Genomic DNA, 20,120 nt, shown 5'->3' with positions numbered 1-20,120 from the left:
AAACTCTTTGTAAATATTATCTTTAACTATTGGTATCTCAAATTTTAAATAGAACTTTACAACTATATCACAAAACAGTTCCCGTTTGATTTTCTGTTTGAGCAGTCACCTCCCAAAAGCTGCACATCTGTGTCAAAGCAGGAGTCTAGCAAAGGAAGTCATAGGACGGGAGGGCAGTGTCGTCTACCTGTCAAGTCCCATCAACACTGTTATAGTTGGTCAGACGAGTCATTATCAATGACGCAGTCAGGTAAGACTAATAATGAGGAGTTTGTTTTCTTTGTACCATATTTGAATTCCTCTTTAATAAGCTTTGTCTAACCGTATGCTAGTATAATGTTATCCTTGTTGCATTTATAAAGGCTTTTTTCTTGCCAAGATTAAATTGCATAATTGTTTGCTTTTCATTGGTAACTAATTATATCCCTAATTATACAAAATATGCCAAACTTTTACATTCTCAGGTGTTAATAGACAATCATTTATTCATCAGACATTTGTTGAATTTTTTTCCACGTGTCGAGCACTGCTTACGTGTTCCCATAGCGCTCTATGCTTCAACTTGTTACACCAGACGATACGTAAACTATAACCAAACGTTACTCAGCAGGCCTCCCCTACTAGAATGTAGACTCCTGGGAAGGAGAGTCTATGTTTTGTTAACAGTTGTAGCACCAGGACCTAGCAGGTACTCTGCTTTGTACATGGTAGGTATTTAGTAAATCTTTCTTGAATGAATTAATGGTGACCATGAGGAGAGACAGGAGGTAGTAGAACCGGATAGCCTAAGTCTCAAAGGAGGAAAAGTAGAGAATAGACTGCAAATGGCAGAGGGCAGCATAATCTATTTTCCCATAACCTCTGTCCTACTCTAAATCTCTGTAGAATGTAGATTATGAAAGAACGAACAGCCTCTACTCTAAAAGACTTGAAGGAGTTTTGATCTTCGAAAGCATATCTAGACAGACAATGCTCAGTTCATGTAGGATTCTGAGATTAATACTATACAGAGTGTTTGCCTTTTGAGCTCATTTTTAGTTTTCTTTTGAGACTAGACATTTACTAAAGGAAAAGTGAAAAAAAATTTTGGGGGGGGTGGGTTTGATCCTATTCTATACCCCCATTGTTTTCAATGTTTCAAGCAATAGTAAATCATGGAATTTTCTCACACTTGTTTTTATAGATCCTCCCTTCTTTGAATAACTGCATAATATTTCATAGAGTAGATATACCATAATGTATTTAACCATTTCCCTTGTGATGGTCTTTAGGTTTCCTCAAAATTTTCAAAATTGCAAATAATGCTGTATTGAACATCTTCATATATACATTTTCTTGTTGAATATTTCAATAGGAATAAATTCTTAGAAATGGAATTACTGGGTCGAGCCAGTTGAAGAATGTTATCTATTGTATTTATCTGTTGAAAGTTATTAATATTTTTCTATATTTGCTTTCATGTATTCATGAAAAGTTACTGCCAGTGGAGTAACATGTCAGTAGACAAAAACTTGATACTTGGAAACGTGGATTCTTATCTTGGCTCTATTACTTACTGGAGACTTTCTTCAAGTTTCTTTTCCATATTGGATAGTCTTTTCCATCTGTAGCAATGTAATAATATCTTAACCATCCGTGCATGAGTTATACACTAAGGATTAATGATGATATTTGTAAGATATTGTTTTATTGATAAAACATATCCAAGTAAGAATAGTTTTAAAAAAATAACTTTGAGCTTTCTAAGCTATAGATGCTATCTACCTATTCATGATGACATCATTATATGTAATACTTATGGAAGTTGTAAATTTTAATGTAGTGGGGTTATATGATACCTTTCTCACTTGAGTGATGGAAGTTTGTTATCAACCAAATTAGTATAGTCAGTGGTGTCAAATAATCAGAAACTTAATTTTTTCATTAAATTATTCTATCCGTCAGGTTATTCTGTCTTGACTGTTTCACCAAACTGAAGTATGGTTTACCTGCCACCTCTCCTCTCCCTCACCTCCCAGAAAACCCTGTAGGAGAGAATTCCACAAAGACAATGTCTCTATCTAGAGAATTGCTTGGATGAAAAAAACCAATTTCTAGAGATTCTCTTAGATGATATTGATGATAAACACTATGCAGTAATACTAGATTTAGGCAGATAGGTATTCCCATTCACTCTCATAGACTTTTTTTTTTTTTTTTAAAGATTGGCACCTGAGCTAACAACTGTTGCCAACCTTTTTTTTCCCTGCTTTTTCTCCCCAAATCCCCCCAGTACATAGTTGTTTATTTTAGATGTGGGTCCTTCTAGTTGTAGCATGCAGGACACCGCCTCAGCACGGCCTGATGAGCGGTGCCGTATCCGCTGCGCCCAGGATCTGAACCAGTGAAACCCTGGGCGGCCAAAGCAGAGTGCAGGAACTTAACCACTCAGCCATGGGCTCAGCCCCTCATAGATTTTTATTTAGTCCCTAATTGCTCTTCATTTGTACCTTTTTGGTTTCTTTAGTACTTAAAAATATAAACATTTCCCAAGGCCTTTCATCTAAAAACTCTGTTTCTCATCAACCACTATGAAATCTTCACAACTATAGATGATAAAGATATTTTTATCAGAAAAATCACTACTAGCTTATGCAATTTTTAAAATAGATTAGTTTAAAATAATCACTTTTTTTGGCAAAGTTTAAACTAAGTCTATAGGAGGTAGTGGTCTCCTATAAAATTTTATTGAAGTAATGTCTTAAGTTTTGGAAGCACATAAAGCTTATCAAGCTAAAAGAATACAGTTCTAGAAAGTGCAAAGGTATGAGTTTATACTTCATTTTAGAAAGATGATTTTTGGCTCAGCCTGTACTCCTACCCCAGATTGTTGTGCTGGAATCATCAGTTGTATCTCTATAAAGCCTATCACGAAGGGTTCAGAACTTCTTAACCCTGAAACCAGCTGATTATTTTCTTCAGAAATTAAAAGAAGCATGAGGGAGATATTCAGTTGCTCTCTCCTCACCACCACCTTTTTGAGTTTTAATCCAAAAAATACATTATGTAAAATATGGCTATGTAAAAATGTCTATTTTATGTGAGTATTAATACTACCACCATTTATTGAGCTTTTATAGTAGTCCAGGTACTTTGCCACATGCTTTACATATCTTATGTAATCTTCACACCAATTCTAGAAGTCAGTAAGGGCCAGACACCTTGCCAGTTACTAGTAACCAATCCAGAGTTGAAAATGGCCTTCACTATTACTTTATTTTATGAGTGTTGATCAGTAAATAGTGAGCTTTACCAATGCTAAGGGCTCATTATGGTGCCACTACTGGTATAAGATAGGTGTAACTTTCCTAGTATACCTTACTAAGGTCAGTGACATAGAAGTGACGGGAATTTAGATTTCATTATTTCTAATCCAGATATTTTTGGATCACACTACAAAAACAGACTATAATCTTTTTGCATTTAAATAAATTCTAGTAACTAGTAACTAGATCTTACGCAATTTAATCTGAAGTACCTGAAAAAAAGCTGGTTATTTATGACATAATGTTGTAGTCTTCAGATTTGTATACAATAGTATTTCTATTCTAAAAATATTAAATGTCTTGTTCAACATTAGTGTGTGGAAATGACACCATTGTGTGATTCAAGGAGGTGTGTTAAGTAGTCATTTTTATTCTATATAATTTCCATGTGTAGTGAAATAAGCAATGTCTTTAAATGATACCTATTTTCATAGCATGTGTGTGAAACTTATTAGAATGAAATGTCTTTTTCAGGATTTTTTCTATGACTGGACGTCTACTTTGTGTGTGTTCATATATGTATATGAACTGTTGGGAAGAAAATAAGATTTAACTAGCTTCGTTTCTGGTATTTTAAATATTTTAAAAGCTTCCAAAGATTACAGCAGAGTATGTTTCTTTATAATTGCTCCTTTCTGTGATATTAAGACATCAGCTGATGAGTCACAGTCAGCTTCAAGTGGTGAAATTCCAGTTTGATTTTAATCTGACTTAAAAACTATTAAACTATCTATTAATAACTAAGAGGAAGGACAGTTAAATATGATTATCTTGTCACCAGGAAGTAATTCCTTACAGAATGTCCAAATTTCACTAACCTGAAAGTTTTTCAACTTTCAGCTACTTATCTTACCAGGACAGGGTACCTTGCGATTTATTTGCAGTTTCAAATAGTACAATTAGAAAGAGAAAATAAATAGGAGGACATCCCCTCACACACACACACACACACACACATGAAAAATAGAGATTTAGGGGAAAGGAGGAATGCAAATCACTAATAAATTTTTTTCAGAAGCTCAAATTTCTTAATTTTAACTGTTAGATTGATTTTATTAAAATGGAGTATTACATTGCTGCTTTTCATTAATAGTCCTGAATTAACTTTATTCTTAAGTTAAAATTAAATACAAGATTTTGTATCTCTTTCAGAAACTACATCTGACCAAAGTGACATTGAAGGTAGGATTAGAGCCCTGAAGGATGAGCTGCGGAAAAGAAAATCAGTTGTGGACCAGCTGAAGAAGGAACAGAAAAAAAGGCAAAAGGAAAGGCTGAAAGCCCAAGAAGCCAGTCTGATCAAACAGTTAGAGGTTAGACATATGGGGAAAGGGGTTTAATCTCAAGGCTAACATGTATGTGAAGCCTAAAATGTTTTTAATATTGTTAATAAAGTAATGGATTAGGATTTTTCAATATTAGTTTGGTGCTACATTTTATCCTAACACTTAAAAAAATTCTGAGGCTATCAAAACAAGCTCTTATTTAAGACATTAAATATTAAATTAAAGTATTAAATATTATAATATCAAATATTAAAGTAAATATTAAAGTATTAAAGCTTTTTTCTTTTTTTTTTCGAGGAAGATTAGCCCTGAGCTAACATCTGCTGCCAGTCCTCCTCTTTCTGCTGAGGAAGACTGGCCCTGAGCTAACATCTGTGCCCATCTTCCTCCACTTTATATGTGGGACCCCTACCACAGCATGGCGTGCCAAGCGGTGCCATGTCCGCACCCGGGATTCAAATCAGTGAACCCTGGACTGCCGAAGCACTTAACAACTGTGCCACCAGGCGGCCCTTAGAGCTTTTTTCTGAATGAGAAAGATTAGGCCTAGGAAAGAAAGATTGATACCCATGCCCTCTTAAGCAAAGAACCATTAGATAAATAATTCTAACTATTGGAATTACCACCACCTTTTTTTTTTTTTTTAATTTTTAAATTTTTAGCAGAATGATGTTTCATGCCACACAACTTTATTAGTACAACTCTTTCTGCTATTTGGATGGCTCCTAGATGATATCTCTGAACTTGACTTTATGCTCAAGTTCTATCATCTTTCTCTGATTCTACCCCAGCCTGGAAATCTGGTTTTGATATTTTCCTCATTCTGTTTTCTCCTGTTTATTCAGATCCCTTTGATTCTTTTCTTTTCTTCTTCTTCTTTCTTTTTTTTTAGTGAAGAAGATTGGCCCTGAGCTAACATCTGTTGCCAATCTTCCTCTTTTTGCTTGAGTGAGGTTGTCACTGAGCTAACATCTGTGCCAGTCTTCCTTTATTATGTATGTGGGATACTGCCACAGCATGGTTTGATGAACGGTGTATAAGTCTGCATCTGGGATCTGAACCCCCTAACCCTGCACCCCCAAAGTGGAGCACGTGAACTTAACCACTATACCACCAGGCCAGCCCCTAGATCCCATTGATTCTTTTTTTTTATAAAGCTCCCTGCTCTTCCCTTTCCATTCCTACTGTCATCAAGCTGTTTGGAGCCCTTATGACATCTTGCCTCTACTATCTGCATAGCCTCTTAAATGTGCCTGCCTCTAGTTGCTTCCCTATTGTGTACGTACATTTTGCCAGCTTAGTGTTCCTAAAACACCACATTCGTTATAGAATCGGTCTGAACTTCCTACTCATCACAAGATTCCCTTCTCATGGCATCACCAGAGAAGATCATTTAGCTTTTACCCAAACACTTCCAGTAATAGGAAATTTCAGATTTTCAAGGCAGTTGGTTTCACTGTTGGACTCTAGGTGCTTTTAAATATTAGAAACCTCTTTGTTGGGTTTAGCCAAAATTTCTCTCCTTTTAATTATCCTTGTTGTGGTAACACCAAACATGCAATCCTTCTACGTTTATTAATTTAATTATCAAATATTCAGGTGCCTTTTTGTCTGCCAGGAATTCAGCTCATTACTTTACATGTATTTTTCATTTTATCATCAAAGCAACAAAGTGTGGCTATTACTATCCCTGTTTTACAGATGAGGAAACTGAGTTTCAATGAGATTTATGATATCCAGGGGCACACAGTTCATATGTGGTAAAGCTAGGATTTTAATCTAGCTCTAATTTCCAAATTCTGTGCTCTGACCATTATACTACATTATCTTCCACCTAGAAAATAGGGCTGCTAACAGATCTAGAGAATGTAGATATTTCCACAGGTACACAATACAGAGATGGGAACAGGAATTGTAACTTGCACAGAAGTAAGGAAAGTGGTTAAGATACAATGGCCATACTGGGAAGTTCATGTTGGAAGGTAGTGGGGAAATAAAATTTAAAAATAAAGATGATGTTCAGGACCTTGGAAATCAGACTGATGAAGTCAGTAATCTTCAACCTGACTATGCGTTAGAATTAACTGAAGAGATTTTTGAAAAATACAAATATCCAGGCTCACTCCCAGAGATTCTGATTTCATTTGTCTAGGGTGGGGCCCAGGATTTAAAAACAATACTATAGGTATTGAGGAGCCACTGAAAGCTAAATGAAATACTATTAGAATGAATAACATCGCTCAAAAATGTTCATTAATGGATATGTCAGCCAGAAGGATCTCTAGAGAAATGCCATAAAGATCGATCTCATTCAACATTTCATTAAATAGTTTAAATGAAGACAAAAGCAAGTTCTGTATTTAGGTTTTAAAATTATAGTATATGATGAAGAAATATATAATACATAGAAGTTCTTATTAAAATAAACCTTGATTTTATTTGATCACAGATTTAAAAAGTGAACTATATTCATAGAAGTACAGCTTTCAGATCTGAGAAGTCATAGTCCTCATATATGCCTAGCTAGCTAGGCCACATAGCTGTAGTATATGTTTAATAGCAGAAGTTACTTTATCAAAACATTAAGAATTCAGAGAAAGGTAAGATGGATGGTGAGAGTTGTAGTAGGGATTTTAGCCCAAGTTTTAGACTATAGCAGTTGACAAGCACTCATCTGCTTGTGCATTCGTTCTGTAATATTGACAGCCTACTTTGGGCCAGACACTGTGAGTAGGTACTGGACATACAGTGTTGAACAAAACAGCTTTAGTCTCAAATAGTGAGAGATGTACAGGTAGGGATTTTAGCCCAGAAAATCAGGGAGAGATATAATAGATGGAGGGCTTCCCTTGCATTTCATACAAAGTAGAATTACAAATTAGTGAAGTTTTGTTTACAGATTGGCTAATATCTAGAAAACGTATTTTGTAATTCTGAGCTGTCATACTCCCACACACCCTTTCCTCTCTTCAGGATTTGTATTCCTAAGTGCTTAGCCCTCAAGAAGCTTACTGCCATTGAAATTCAGTATAATGGCCAAACTTCTAAAAAATGCTATTACAGTATTCGGACACCCTTTAAAGAACACTTATATAATCAGCTAGAGAGGTTGTTTAATGCGGCAGGGCCTGAATTATTGCTTCGTAAGTCTTAAGCTTCTTTCGATGGGGCTTTATCATTTCCTAATTGGTATTAGGGTTACAATTGTACATCTTACTTATACATACTCTGTTTCAAGAAGGATTGTATGCACAATATACAAGGATGACTGTTTCCAGAGCTCTGGAGAATGATACGGATCCCGGGAGAAAGAGTTTTATATCTTCTTTACCGTTTGAATATGTTGCCATAATATATACTATTTTTTAATTTAAAATAGTTGTAAAAAATTCTACGTAGTGACTCCTCTGATTTTTCTAAACTTAGTCATATGATGAATTCATTAAGAAAACCGAAGCCGAGCTTAGCCGCGATTTGGAAACATCACCAACAGCCAAGCCTCAGATTAAAACACTCTCCTCAGCTTCTGAAAAACCCAAGATCAAGCCCCTTCCACTACACAGGTAGAAATTTTTGACAACTTACCTATATTCTGCCTTGTTTGAAAAAAGAATAAGGAAAGATTTTTGGACGCTGTCTTTTAAGTAACTGTGAAATTACAGAAGTAAAAATATTTGTTTATATTTTCGGTTTCGCTAGTAAAATTGTTATATATGATATAATCACAAATCAAACTTATAATAAGGTACAGATTTAAAAATATATTTTGAATCCTGAAATCTGGTGGATGCAATGAAAATAATACCCTCCAGTATTGCTAGTGGTAGCATTGTAAGTTGGTATATACTTTTTGAAAAACACTTTGGCAATGTTTCAAAAGCCAAAAACAATCTGTAACTTTTCTTTTTGGTGAAGGAGATTGTCCCTAAGCTAACATCTGTTACCAATCTTCCTCTTTTTGCTTGAGGAAGATTGGCCCTGAGCTAACATCTGTGTCAGTCTTTCCTCTACTTTGTGTGTGGGTCGCCACCACAGCATGGCTTGATGAGTGGTGTAGGTCTGCACCCAGGATCCGAACCCATGAAGCCAGACCACTGAAGCAGACCATGCCAAACTTAACCACTATGCCACCGGGTTGGCCCCTAAACTGTAACTTTTGACTAAGTAATTCCACTTCTGGAAATCTAGCTTGAGAAAATGTGGCCTACCAAAAAATCTCTATTTATGTGAATATTTATCACAATGTCCTTTATATTAATGAAACGTTGGAAGCAATCTTTGTGTCCAAAAAGAGTGAATAGTCCAGCAAACTATGGTTCTTTCCAGGGGTAGAATATTGTGCAGCCAGTAAATGCAAATAGTGAAGATACCAAGTAGTAACATTAGAATATATAACATGGCATATAAAATAAGTCAGGTTGAAATATTTAAACTAAATTGTGAACAGTGAGTAGGGGTTAGGCAGACAGTGGAACTGAGAAATAGGGGCCATTTCAGAGAAAAGGGCATTCTTGAATGATCAGAACCAGCAAAGGGCTTGGCATATCATAGAAGCTGAACTTAATATGATGTTGCTGGAGTTACGAGAAGGGGTTGGAAAAATAAATAAAAACCAAGTTGTAAAAACCTAGTACTCACTCATTCTTAGTAGTTTCTATTTTACTTTTTAGAAGATGTGAAGCCTCTAAAAGTTTTTTAAAAATACATTTTGGGGTTTTCTTGTTGGTTCCAAAAGTAATACAGGCTCATTACAATTAATTTAACATTTCCTGAATCCTGGCCCAAGTACCAGCTGGCTATTTAACTTTGGGGAAGTTATTTAATCTCTCTGTGCTTCAGTTTTTTAGTAGGGATTTATATCCCTATAACAACACCTGACTAATAAACTTGTTATAAGGGCTAAAGGCTTAACTTAGAACAGGGCTCAGCACACGATTAGTGCTGTGTATTAGTTGCTTTTATTGTTATTATTATTAGAATATTGAGGGAAGCAGTAAAAAGAAAAAAGTTTAAATCATATCTCACCCACCTATCCCAAAATAGCGAATGTCAATAAGTAGGTATATTTCCTTCTAGAATTTTTTATGCTTAGATTTTATGTGTATTTTTGTTATATATACATTTTCCATTGTATTATAAACTAAATTTTATTTTAATTTCTACATGCTATACTATTGAATGGTTTTGTAGTTTTATTAACCAAGCTACTTGAAGGATTTTAACCATGGAATGACACAATCAGATCTGTGTTTAGAGAGATCTTTCTGACTACACTATGAAGCAACAATAGAAAGGGCTAAGCTTAGAAGCAGATCAGAGCTCAAATAATCAGTGGTAATAAGAATAAAGAAAAGGAGATCGATTTTAGGAATATTTAAGAAGTAGACTTGACTAATTAAAGTGCTGTATAGGGAAGCAGGGGAAATCCAGAAGGACTCCCAGGTTTCTCTTAAGTAGTTGGTTGGGTCAAAGTTCCATTAACCTAAATGGAAAATCAGGTGTTCTTTCGTGGGAAGCTTATGATTCTGGTTTTAAAATGTTAATTTTGAGGTGCCTATTGTTCATCTAATTGGAATTATCCAGGGAAGATATCAGAATTAGATATATGGGGATGATCAGCATATGGATTGTGGTTGAAGCCATAAATATAGCAACATCACCCACAGAAGGTATGGATTCAGAGGAAATAAAAGGGAGCCAAGTATTAAATGTCATAAAATAGCAACACACAGAGGTAGGAGTAGAGGCCAAATATTATGACTTAGCAAATAAAGAGAAGGCAAGAAAATAAAGATAGTGTCTGCAGCTCTTTCTGTTAACTTAAAGGAGAGGACAGTAGCATGAGATGGAGGAATGAAGAATTGAAGGGGAAATTTCTTTTGAGCCTTGAGACATAAGCTGAGGGGGAAACAATCTCCAGATTGAAAGACTAAAGAGTGTAGGAAAGAGAATGGATGGTTGAGGAGTACCATCAACGAGGCTGTGGAAATGTATGGGTTTGGGGCCGAAAGATTTCGAACAATTAGCTTTGAGCAAGTATGAAAGAGGTACTTTTCCTTCCCTATAGACAGAAGGAAAGGCAGTTGCGATGGCTGTGAATGTAGATAAATCTGTAGGTAGAAAAGTTGAAGGTAAGGAAGTTCATGCCGATGCCCTCTATTTTTCTCATTAAAAGAGGCAAGATCAGAAATAGGCTTGATGAAAGTGGCAAAGGTTGGAATAGCTCCTGTGGAGAAGAAGAAAGAAGTAGTTGTCTCAGAATTGACTGCTTTTTGTTACCAGTTATTATAGTATCAGCTATATATTTATTTCTGTTCATTAATTTTTCTACTTCAGATCTGAAACAGCAAAGAATTGGAAATCACTAACAGAGTCAGAACGTTCCAGAGGATCCCTGGAATCTATTGCTGAATGTGGTGGTATGTAACTAGAAAAAATAATTATGCCTCATCTACACAGACTAAGGATTTATGCAAATGTCTACACAATTCTACCTCTACAGCTTTTTAATTAAAAAATTAATTTCTGAAAGATAATAGATTATTTACTATTTTAAGCTAATTTTGTATTTTAAAGTGATTTGTTGGTTATGTATAAGTTACATGAATCAATCTTTATTGTCCCAAATGTATGACAAAAACTGAGGCATAAAGACATTAATCTAAAAGGGCTGAGTGTATCATCAGCATCTTTAAACTCTCCCTTAATCAGATTTTGTATCTGATTATGTATATTTTCAGCCTATATTACTTCTCAGGATAAGTGGTTATACACATTTTTCTTAAAGTTTAATCCAAAGAAAGATGAGTTATTGAAAATAAAGTGTAATTCAATGAGGAAATAAAACAAAACTGAAACATAAAAAAGCCTACCTAGCAACAGTGACAACATAGATTTGAATTCAAAACTTTTAATTCTTGGTTTGTTAGTTCATCAAATCTTACTCATTTTCTTCGTCTTTTGCAATTTTAGCTCTTAAAATGCTATATTTGCAGAAATAGTTGATCTTTTTTCTTTTTTTACGTTCAAGAGCTTAGTTGAAGTCCCCAGGAAACTCACTCTTTTAGAAGTATATATAGGGGTCAGCCCTGTGGCTGAGTGGTTAAGTTTGCACACTCAGCTTTGGTGGTCCAGGGTTTCTCAGGCTCGGATCCTGGGCGTGGACATCACACTGCTCATCAGGCCATGTTGAGGCGGTGTCCTACATGCCACAACTAGAAGGACCCACAACTAAAACATACAACTTTGTTCTCAGGGGATTTCAGGAAAAGAAAGCAAAAAAGAAAAAGTATATATAGAAGTATATTTATCCCACCTTCATTGCTTTCCTATTTAAAGAATGTATGTACTATCCATCATACAATTCTCTTTTTACATGATTTGGGAGTGATCATGCAGATCAATGTCTTAATAAACTTAGATCCATATTTTTTCACTTTACAAGTTAACCCTTAAGGAATTACTCCAAACTTGAGATTTTCAGTAATTTTAAATGTTCCATCTATTGTTGTCACAAGTATATTCTCTTAAAAGAAAAACTTACCTTATGTTGTAACCGAAACAGGTCATATTTATTGACCAGAGTTTTTCCTCACAAAGATTTGGCTTTTGCTTAAACTTTGGGTCCAGAAATTGAAAGATTGTGATTAAATAATTTTAATGTGATTCTTTTTTCTTTTAAGATGCTTCACTGGCAGATTCTGATAGATCAATATCAGAAAGGTCTTTATCTGCATGTGCAAAGAGAGTGACTGAATTGGACAGTCGAACAGAAGAACATTTTCAGACTTCATCTCCAGTTCTCAGATCATCAAGGAAAGCCAGAGCAGGATCTGGAGATTCTCTAGAAAATGTACCTTCATTACCTCTTCTGAAAGAATTAAATGCCACTAATAGAATTCTGGATGTGTTAGATGCCAAGATTGAAGAAGAATCTAGTCCAAAATCAGAAATACAAGAAGTAAAATACACAAAATTGGATCAGAGTGTGATTGAAGATACCTATTCTAAACGATCTAGGAAGTCTGATGTCTTAATGAAGCTAGACCTGGAACATGGAGATTCATCTGAAATTCTTTCAAGGAAAGATCTTCCTTTAGATTCTACAAATTTTCAGAAAGAGTTTGTTAGATTAGCCATTGAAAATCTTCATAAAAAAGAGTTGAAAGAGAGACAGTCAGATCAAGATATGGATCATAGTCCAAACAGCCAATCAGAAAAAGACCTTCATCAACAAAAGAACATAAAGGAAAGGAACTCCTCTTTGTCAGAACATCTGTTTGCTCCTAAAGAGATAACATACTCTGAAGACTTTGAAGTGTCTTCTTTCAAGAAAGACATTTCAGCTGAATTGTACAAAGATGACTTTGAGGTATCATCTTTGTTGTCACTCAGGAAAGATTCTCAGTCTTGCAGAGATAAGTCACAGCCAACAAGGAGCTCTAGAAGTAGAGCCACTAGCTTTGGTAGTGATGATGATATCAGTGAGTGCCTCAGTGAGAAAAGCCTCTCTATCTGTAGCAACGTCCACTCTGAAAGGCTGTTAGAACTTAGGTCTCCTACTGAGCTTATGAAAAGTAAGGAGCGCAGTGATGTAGAGCACGGGCTGGGAGTTCCCGAATCCCCTTCCTTGGCTTCAGTTTCTGTTACGGATGAATTACTTGATTTCCACATTGGTGATAGGGTGTTAATTGGCAATGTTCAGCCAGGAACTCTTCGATTCAAAGGTGTGACTAGTTTTGCTAAAGGATTTTGGGCCGGAGTGGAGTTGGATAAACCTGAAGGAAATAACAATGGAACATATGATGGCATTGTATACTTTGTGTGCAAAGAGAAGCATGGTATTTTTGCTCCTCCTCAAAAAATATCTCACATTCCAGAAAACTTCGATGACTATGTAGACATAAATGAAGATGAAGGCTCTTACTCAGATGAACAATATCAATACTATAATCAAGAACAAAAAGATACAGAGAATTCTAAGTTTGATAAAGAAAAGGATGCAATTGAATATTTTTATGAGAAATCTCTACCCGGTATGCACGATACAGAAGCCTCAGTTGATAGAAACCTTAAAATAGAAACAGACAATATCCAGGATATTTCTGGAGTACTTGAAGCCCATGTTCACCAGCAATCTGAAGTGGATTTACTGATTTCTTCAAAGGAAAATAAAGACCTTGTTTCTAGTGCCACAGAAAAGGTTTCCATTGCTATAGAAGATGATACTTTAGACAATACATTTTCTGAAGAATTGAAAAAGCAACAGCAGTTTACAGAAAAGGAAGAGAACCTATATCCTGAGACTTCAGAAAAACTCTCTACCCCACTTCTGGACCTTTTAGCAAGAGAAAAGAAGCAATTGGAAGCCCAACTGAGGTCATCACTAAGTGAGGAAAAAAAGTCAAAGCAACAGCTAGAGACAGTCAGCTTACTGACAGACAGTTTACTAAAAGTCTTTGTGAAGGACACAGTCAGTCAACTACAACAAATCAAGAAAGCTAGGAATGAGAAAATCCAGCTTAGCAATCAAGAACTTCTTGATGATGATCAAAAGAAAGTACCACCCCAAGGCCTATCCCAAAATCTTGAGGAACAATCACCAAGTGTTCCAGATTGCTTCTTAAGGTCAGAATTGGAAGATGAAAAAGAAGAGATATCCTCACCAGATATGTGTCCCAGACCTGTAAGTATGATGACTAGAAAAAAAATGTCAATTAACCTTACCTTGGGTAGTACATTTTAATTCAGTAGCTCCTGATAATTTTTTTGTGTGATGTGTTGTTTATTAGCTAAAGATCACTGTACCAGTTTTTAAAGGCCTTATAGCTATTTTTCTGTCTGAAGTATAATTGTCCTCTATTAGGTCATGAGTAGTCACTGTAGGGTTGTCACAAACACTGGCAGGTTTATGCTGGATTGACAACCCCTGTATACTGTCCACAGATTAAATTCCCTGAACAAATTTATTCCATGGAGCTTCCCAATGGTTCTCAACCCACTTCGTTTTTGCCTATGAAATTTTTTGCCCTCATATCTACTCAGTCATAGTTGCCCCGCAGAGATTACTGGTTACAATAATGATTCTGGTAAAACTAAAATATATCCACTGTGACATATACTCAGACCATCAACTTGTTTAGGTTGTTCATGGGCAATTGAACAAATGTAATGCTTTTGAGTACCTTGAGCCAGATAATCACCAAAGGTAAGAAATTTCATATCCTATTTCCATATCCCAGAGACAAGATGGTCCTTCAGAAACAGAATAATGATAATACAAAAAGGAAAAAAAATTGATCAATAAACATTTTATAAAAATTCAGTTATAAGGCTAATTATGGGAAACGGTGGTTTTGTCTTAAATTGTTAATTAGTAGCCACCATATTGTTTTTGTTTTGCTTATTTATGGAGAAATAGTAAATATACAAATAATATATTTGCTTTGTCTTTTAGGAAAAAAAAGCAGACCCAAAATTTGTTAACTGATCTGTGGTCACTAAATGGTACTCTGTTTGAATGGTTCCATTTCTATAGGAGAGTCCAGTATTTGGTGCCAGTGGGCAGGAAGAGCTTGCTAAGAGACTTGCTGAACTTGAGATCAGCCGGGAGTTCCTGAGCGTGTTAGGAGATGATCAAGACTGGTTTGATGAAGACTTTGGTTTGAGTTCTTCTCACAAGATCCAAAAAAATAAGGCAGAAGAAACAATTGTACCTCTAATGGCAGAACCTAAAAGAGCTCCCCAAAAACCATGTGAAACATTATTGGCAGTCCCACATACTGCAGAGGAAGTAGAAATTCTTGTACATAATGCAGCAGAAGAACTTTGGAAATGGAAAGAATTAGGTCATGATCTTCATAGCATCAGTATTCCTACAAAATTGCTTGGCTGTGCCAGTAAGGGTCTAGATATAGAAAGCACTAGTAAAAGAGTCTACAAACAGGTATGTAACATGGAAGGATAATTCTAAATTTTAAGCTTCTCTCCATTGTCTGAAATTTAGATTCTTAGTTATTTTATTTTGTTTTATTTTTCTCTATCAAGGCGGTTTTTGATTTAACAAAAGAGATTTTTGAGGAAATATTTGCTGAGGACCCCAACTTGAATCAACCTGTCTGGATGAAGCCATGTAGAATCAACTCTAGTTATTTCCGACGAGTGAAAAATCCAGATAACCTTGATGAAATCAAGGTAACTGCAAACCATAGAGTATCTCCTTTTTTGACTTGCTGTTTATTTATACAGATCCATAAATGCTGTGAAAGCAGGTATTCTTCTGTGTTATTCACTTTTCTATCCTCAAGGCCTGTCCCATAGTGGGTATTCAATAAATACTTGTCAATTCATTGAATCCATGAGCAATGGTAGGATGCGGGTAAGAGGAAATCCTGAATCCTCAAGTTTTGCAAAAGAAAACATAACTTTTAACAGTCATTTCCTATATATACATAATATATAATATTTGAGGAAAAAATAGGAAATAGAGAAATTATTGCAACTCATAGGAGTTTTAGGTGAGTTTCTGGTAATTTAGGGATAGGTATAGTATTCTAGAAGTACACCTAAAAACATCACATTTCAAACATGCCAGCACTGAACACGTAGCTGTTATCTCTCCATCTTTGATGTTGGAGGTTTCAAATTGGTAATGTGGTTTTGAAATATTTAGGATAGTAATATGATATATAAAAAATATTGTTTGTTATCTTAGAAGGCCCTGAAAAGATTAAGTACTCTGACACTACAAGGACTCCCAACAAACCAACTTTAAAGTCACGTTGGTAGAAATCTCTCTGCCTATTCACTTGTGTCTTTAATTCAGCAAAGGTTATATTTCCAGTGTAGTGCCTCTCAAACTCTAATGTGCATATGAATCATCTGGAAATTTTGTTAAAATGGAGATTCTTACTCAGTAGGTCTGAAGCAGGACCTGAAGTAGGACCTGAAATTCTGCATTTCTAACAAGTTCCCAAGTGACGCTGATGCTGTCGATCCTAGGACCACTCTGAGTAGCAGGGCTCTAGAGTTATGTTTCCCAAACTTATCTGATCATAGAAAGCTTTTTGTTTTTTTCCAAGAGAGCGTATTTCAAATTACTCATCTTACTGATGTATTTTCTTATATCATCCAGGAGTAAATGTGGACTATCAAAATACATTAAAGGAACATATACATTATTCTGGTGTATAACGTGGAAGCATTGCCTAAACAATTTAGTCTTTTTGTTTTATTGAGATGTATTTGACTTAGAACATTGTGTTATTTCAGGTGTGCAGCATGCTGATTCAATATTTGTATATGTTGCAAAAAGATCACAGTAAGTCTAGTTATCCATCACCACACACTTTTTTTTACAAATTTTTTTTCTTGCGATGAAGACTTTTAAGATCTACTCTCTTAGCAACTTTCAAAAATACAGTACAGTATTATTAACTATAGAAAGCTTTTAAAAAATATTTTTTACTGACAGAACACCAACAGATATTTCTGAGATATAATGTATACTTACATCAAGCGTAGGCAAACTATGGCCCACAGGCCACGTGCAGCCCACCACTTGTTTTTATAATAAAGTTTGATTGGACCACAGCCACACCCCTTTGTTTACATACTGTCTGTAGCTGCTTTCTTGCTACAACAGCAGAGTTGAGTAGTTGTAACAGAAACTGTGCGGCCCGTAAAGCCTAGAATATTTACAGTCAGGCTCTTCACAGAAAAAGTTTACAGACCTCTGCTTAGATTAAAGTAAGTAGCAAAAAAAAAGTTTTCAAAGATGAATTTGACTCGTTAGAAAAGAAAACCAAAAAACTTTTAAAATATTTTCAGCTTTGAGGAATGGAGTATCAGCATCACCTGGGGAACTTTTTCAAAACAACTGGTGTGCTCAGTCCCTTCAGCCCTCCACAGTTGCATCCTTGAGTCTGTGTCTGTGTGTGCCGGCAGGGAATGGTGGAGTTTAGGGGCACATTGATGGTTTGAGAATCTTCTCTAATGATTCTGATTCATAAATGTATCCTTTCTCCCATTAAGAACATTATTTTTTTAACAGAACAGTCATAGAAGTAATAAAAACTCAAATTATTTTAAGAACAAAGAACAAATAAGTTTAAATAAGATAAGATGTATAATATATACCGGCAATCATCAGAATGCATACATCAATATAACACACAATGATGCTGCCCACTAATTTTATTATTGAAATAGCATTATGTAAAGTTTTTTTTTTAAGAATGGTAGTTCGAATATTGTTAGCAGTAAAATTATCATGCTTCTCATACTGCAGTGTTGATTAATGTTTTCTTAATTTAACATATTCAAATCGTGGTGATTCAAAATAAACTGTCCTGGCCAAAGCCTTGTACTTTGCCCACATAGCATTGCTCCCAAAATTTCTGTGGGCTTTTTCAGGTTCAGAGATTTATTTTATGCTTTCTTTAGTAGTCTTGCTAGCTTGAAGTTAGCTAATGGTGGTTCTTGGGTAGAGGGAACTCTAAAGTGATTTTTCTTTGCAGATTCATCAATGGGTTTTACTTTTGTATGTTATGTAAAAAACAAAAATTCTTTAAGTGAATAAAGTCTGAGCATTTGGAATGCTTTTCTCTTCAAATTGCTAAGTGGAACTGTAAGTGGAAGAATTTTGTATGATCTTTTATTATAAATATTGTACTTAGCATAAATCTGTTTACTACATTAATAAGCACTAAATCTCAGAAACTTTGTTGTCTGTGTTTCATTCATTCCTTTTGTTTTCACAGAACTTCATAGCAACTGAAGTACTCAAGTTGTTCAGTCTTAAAAAGGAGCCAAACCACAAAACAGATTGGCAGAAAATGATGAAATTTGGAAGAAAGAAAAGAGACCGAGTGGATCATATCCTGGTTAGTGTGTATAACTGAACTATTTTTATTTTGACTATCTCTTCGAAAATCAGAATGCAGTTAGATTCTGAAAGGAAAGGGAATATAATTGATCCTAAGTCTGTGATAGTAGAATCTTAAACTCTTCATTTGCTGCATTTCTGCCCCTCAGTTTTGGAAATTGCTCTTTTGAACTCAGTAGATGAATATTTAACTTAACAGTATTTTGTGGGTGTGGAGAACTTGAGAAATAAAAAATTGAGTAGAAGCAAAGTTTAAGGTACTAAACCAAAAAGGGACCAGTGTAGACTCTGGGGCCAGAGGCCTGAGTTTAAATCCCTGCTCTGCCCCTTCCTTGCTTTGTGATCTTGGACAGATTATCTAACTTCTGTGAGCTTCGTTTCCCTATCTGCAAAATGAGAAACGTTAATAATAGTACCTACTTGATAAAATGATTAAGAGGATTAAATGAGTATTTATATATGCATATATGGAACAGTTCCCTGCGCATAACTCAGTAAATATTAGCTGTTATCATTTCATCATTATTATTATCCAGAACTTTAGCTGGATAGGATTATTCCATTTTGCAATGTATTTCTCTAGTATTAGAAAAATGTTTATCCAAAAAAAAATGTCTGTCATCCTTTCTTCCCTAAAAGAATGTTAAGTAGCAGGAAATCTTAGGAGACTCAGATGCTACTTTTTTTTTTTATTTAAGGAGAAATAACGTGAATTTACTTGAGACAGAGTGAGGATTATAAGCCCCTGGGAAGACCTTAGAAGGCGTTCTGGAGAAGCATGGGTTTCAGTACAGTCTTAGATCTTTTTAGAACAAAGAACATTAAACACACCCAGGATGCATTTTCATCCAAATTTCAAAGAGGTATTCAGTTGCAAATTAGCAGGTCAACATGACCCTGATGTCAGGAAAGGGACTAATTCAGGCATTAACAATAGGACGTAGGAGGGAAAGTATGCATTCTTATCTTAAGAGAGTGCATTCTTTAATGGTTAAGCAGATGTACAATGTATGTTTGATAGGCCTTAAGTCAGGCTGTTTAGTTCAAGATTAGTCACTTTTGAACTCCAGTAGTTACCCCACACACCACAATATGTGAAAATCTCTTGTCATTTTCCCCTTTTGATCAATAATCTTTTGATGAAAGCATTGCTGATTGAAATATTTTCCCTTGGTACCAGGGTAGTTTCTGCCTGCCCTGGGTCCATCATGTCCCTCCGTGCTAGGCTTTTATTTCATTGATTTGCCCAGTTATCCACATTGTGGGGTCAGATGTTACTTGATTCAGATTTATCTCTAAACATTTTCATTCTGAACTTTCTATCTTGTCTATATTTACATTCATATAATGAAAAAAGTATTATGCTTAGAGGTATCCATTTTCCCCAACTATGTTTCTTTCTAATGCTTCATTTACTCAGCAATAACTATACTAGATAAACATTTGTTTAGTGTTTTACAGTTTAGCATTCTTTCTCATGCCTCATTTGTACCTCACAATAATTACATGAAGTAGGAAGTGATGCAGGCTCAGTGAGCCAAGGAGTCGAAAGAAAGATTTCTTGGACTCTCAAGGTCTGGCAGTAGTGCTGTTTTATTCAGAGAATAGCACGGAGTAGCATGGGGACAGGACCCATGGGCACTA

General features: G+C 35.3%; 1 protein-coding gene across 4 annotated transcripts in view; it reads left to right on the top strand.

Annotated features, from left to right (window-relative positions):
• The window catches only part of CEP350 (centrosomal protein 350), a 160,636-nt gene that overhangs the window by 125,999 nt on the left and 14,517 nt on the right, over positions 1-20,120 (top strand). For all 4 annotated transcript variants that reach the window (XM_014845276.3, XM_070498074.1, XM_070498076.1 and 1 more), the window contains 8 exons: positions 106-250; positions 4,458-4,618; positions 8,018-8,154; positions 10,928-11,010; positions 12,274-14,276; positions 15,129-15,536; positions 15,638-15,784; positions 18,352-18,474. In XM_014845276.3, coding sequence (XP_014700762.3) covers positions 106-250; positions 4,458-4,618; positions 8,018-8,154; positions 10,928-11,010; positions 12,274-14,276; positions 15,129-15,536; positions 15,638-15,784; positions 18,352-18,474 — 3,207 coding nt within the window. The remainder of the gene's footprint in view (positions 1-105; positions 251-4,457; positions 4,619-8,017; positions 8,155-10,927; positions 11,011-12,273; positions 14,277-15,128; positions 15,537-15,637; positions 15,785-18,351; positions 18,475-20,120) is intronic.

The sequence above is a fragment of the Equus asinus genome, chromosome 25 (genome assembly GCF_041296235.1).
Source record: "Equus asinus isolate D_3611 breed Donkey chromosome 25, EquAss-T2T_v2, whole genome shotgun sequence".
Taxonomy (NCBI): domain Eukaryota; kingdom Metazoa; phylum Chordata; class Mammalia; order Perissodactyla; family Equidae; genus Equus; species Equus asinus.
The sequence above is the reverse complement of the archived record's forward strand: the minus strand, read 5'-3'. Positions and strand labels throughout refer to the sequence as shown.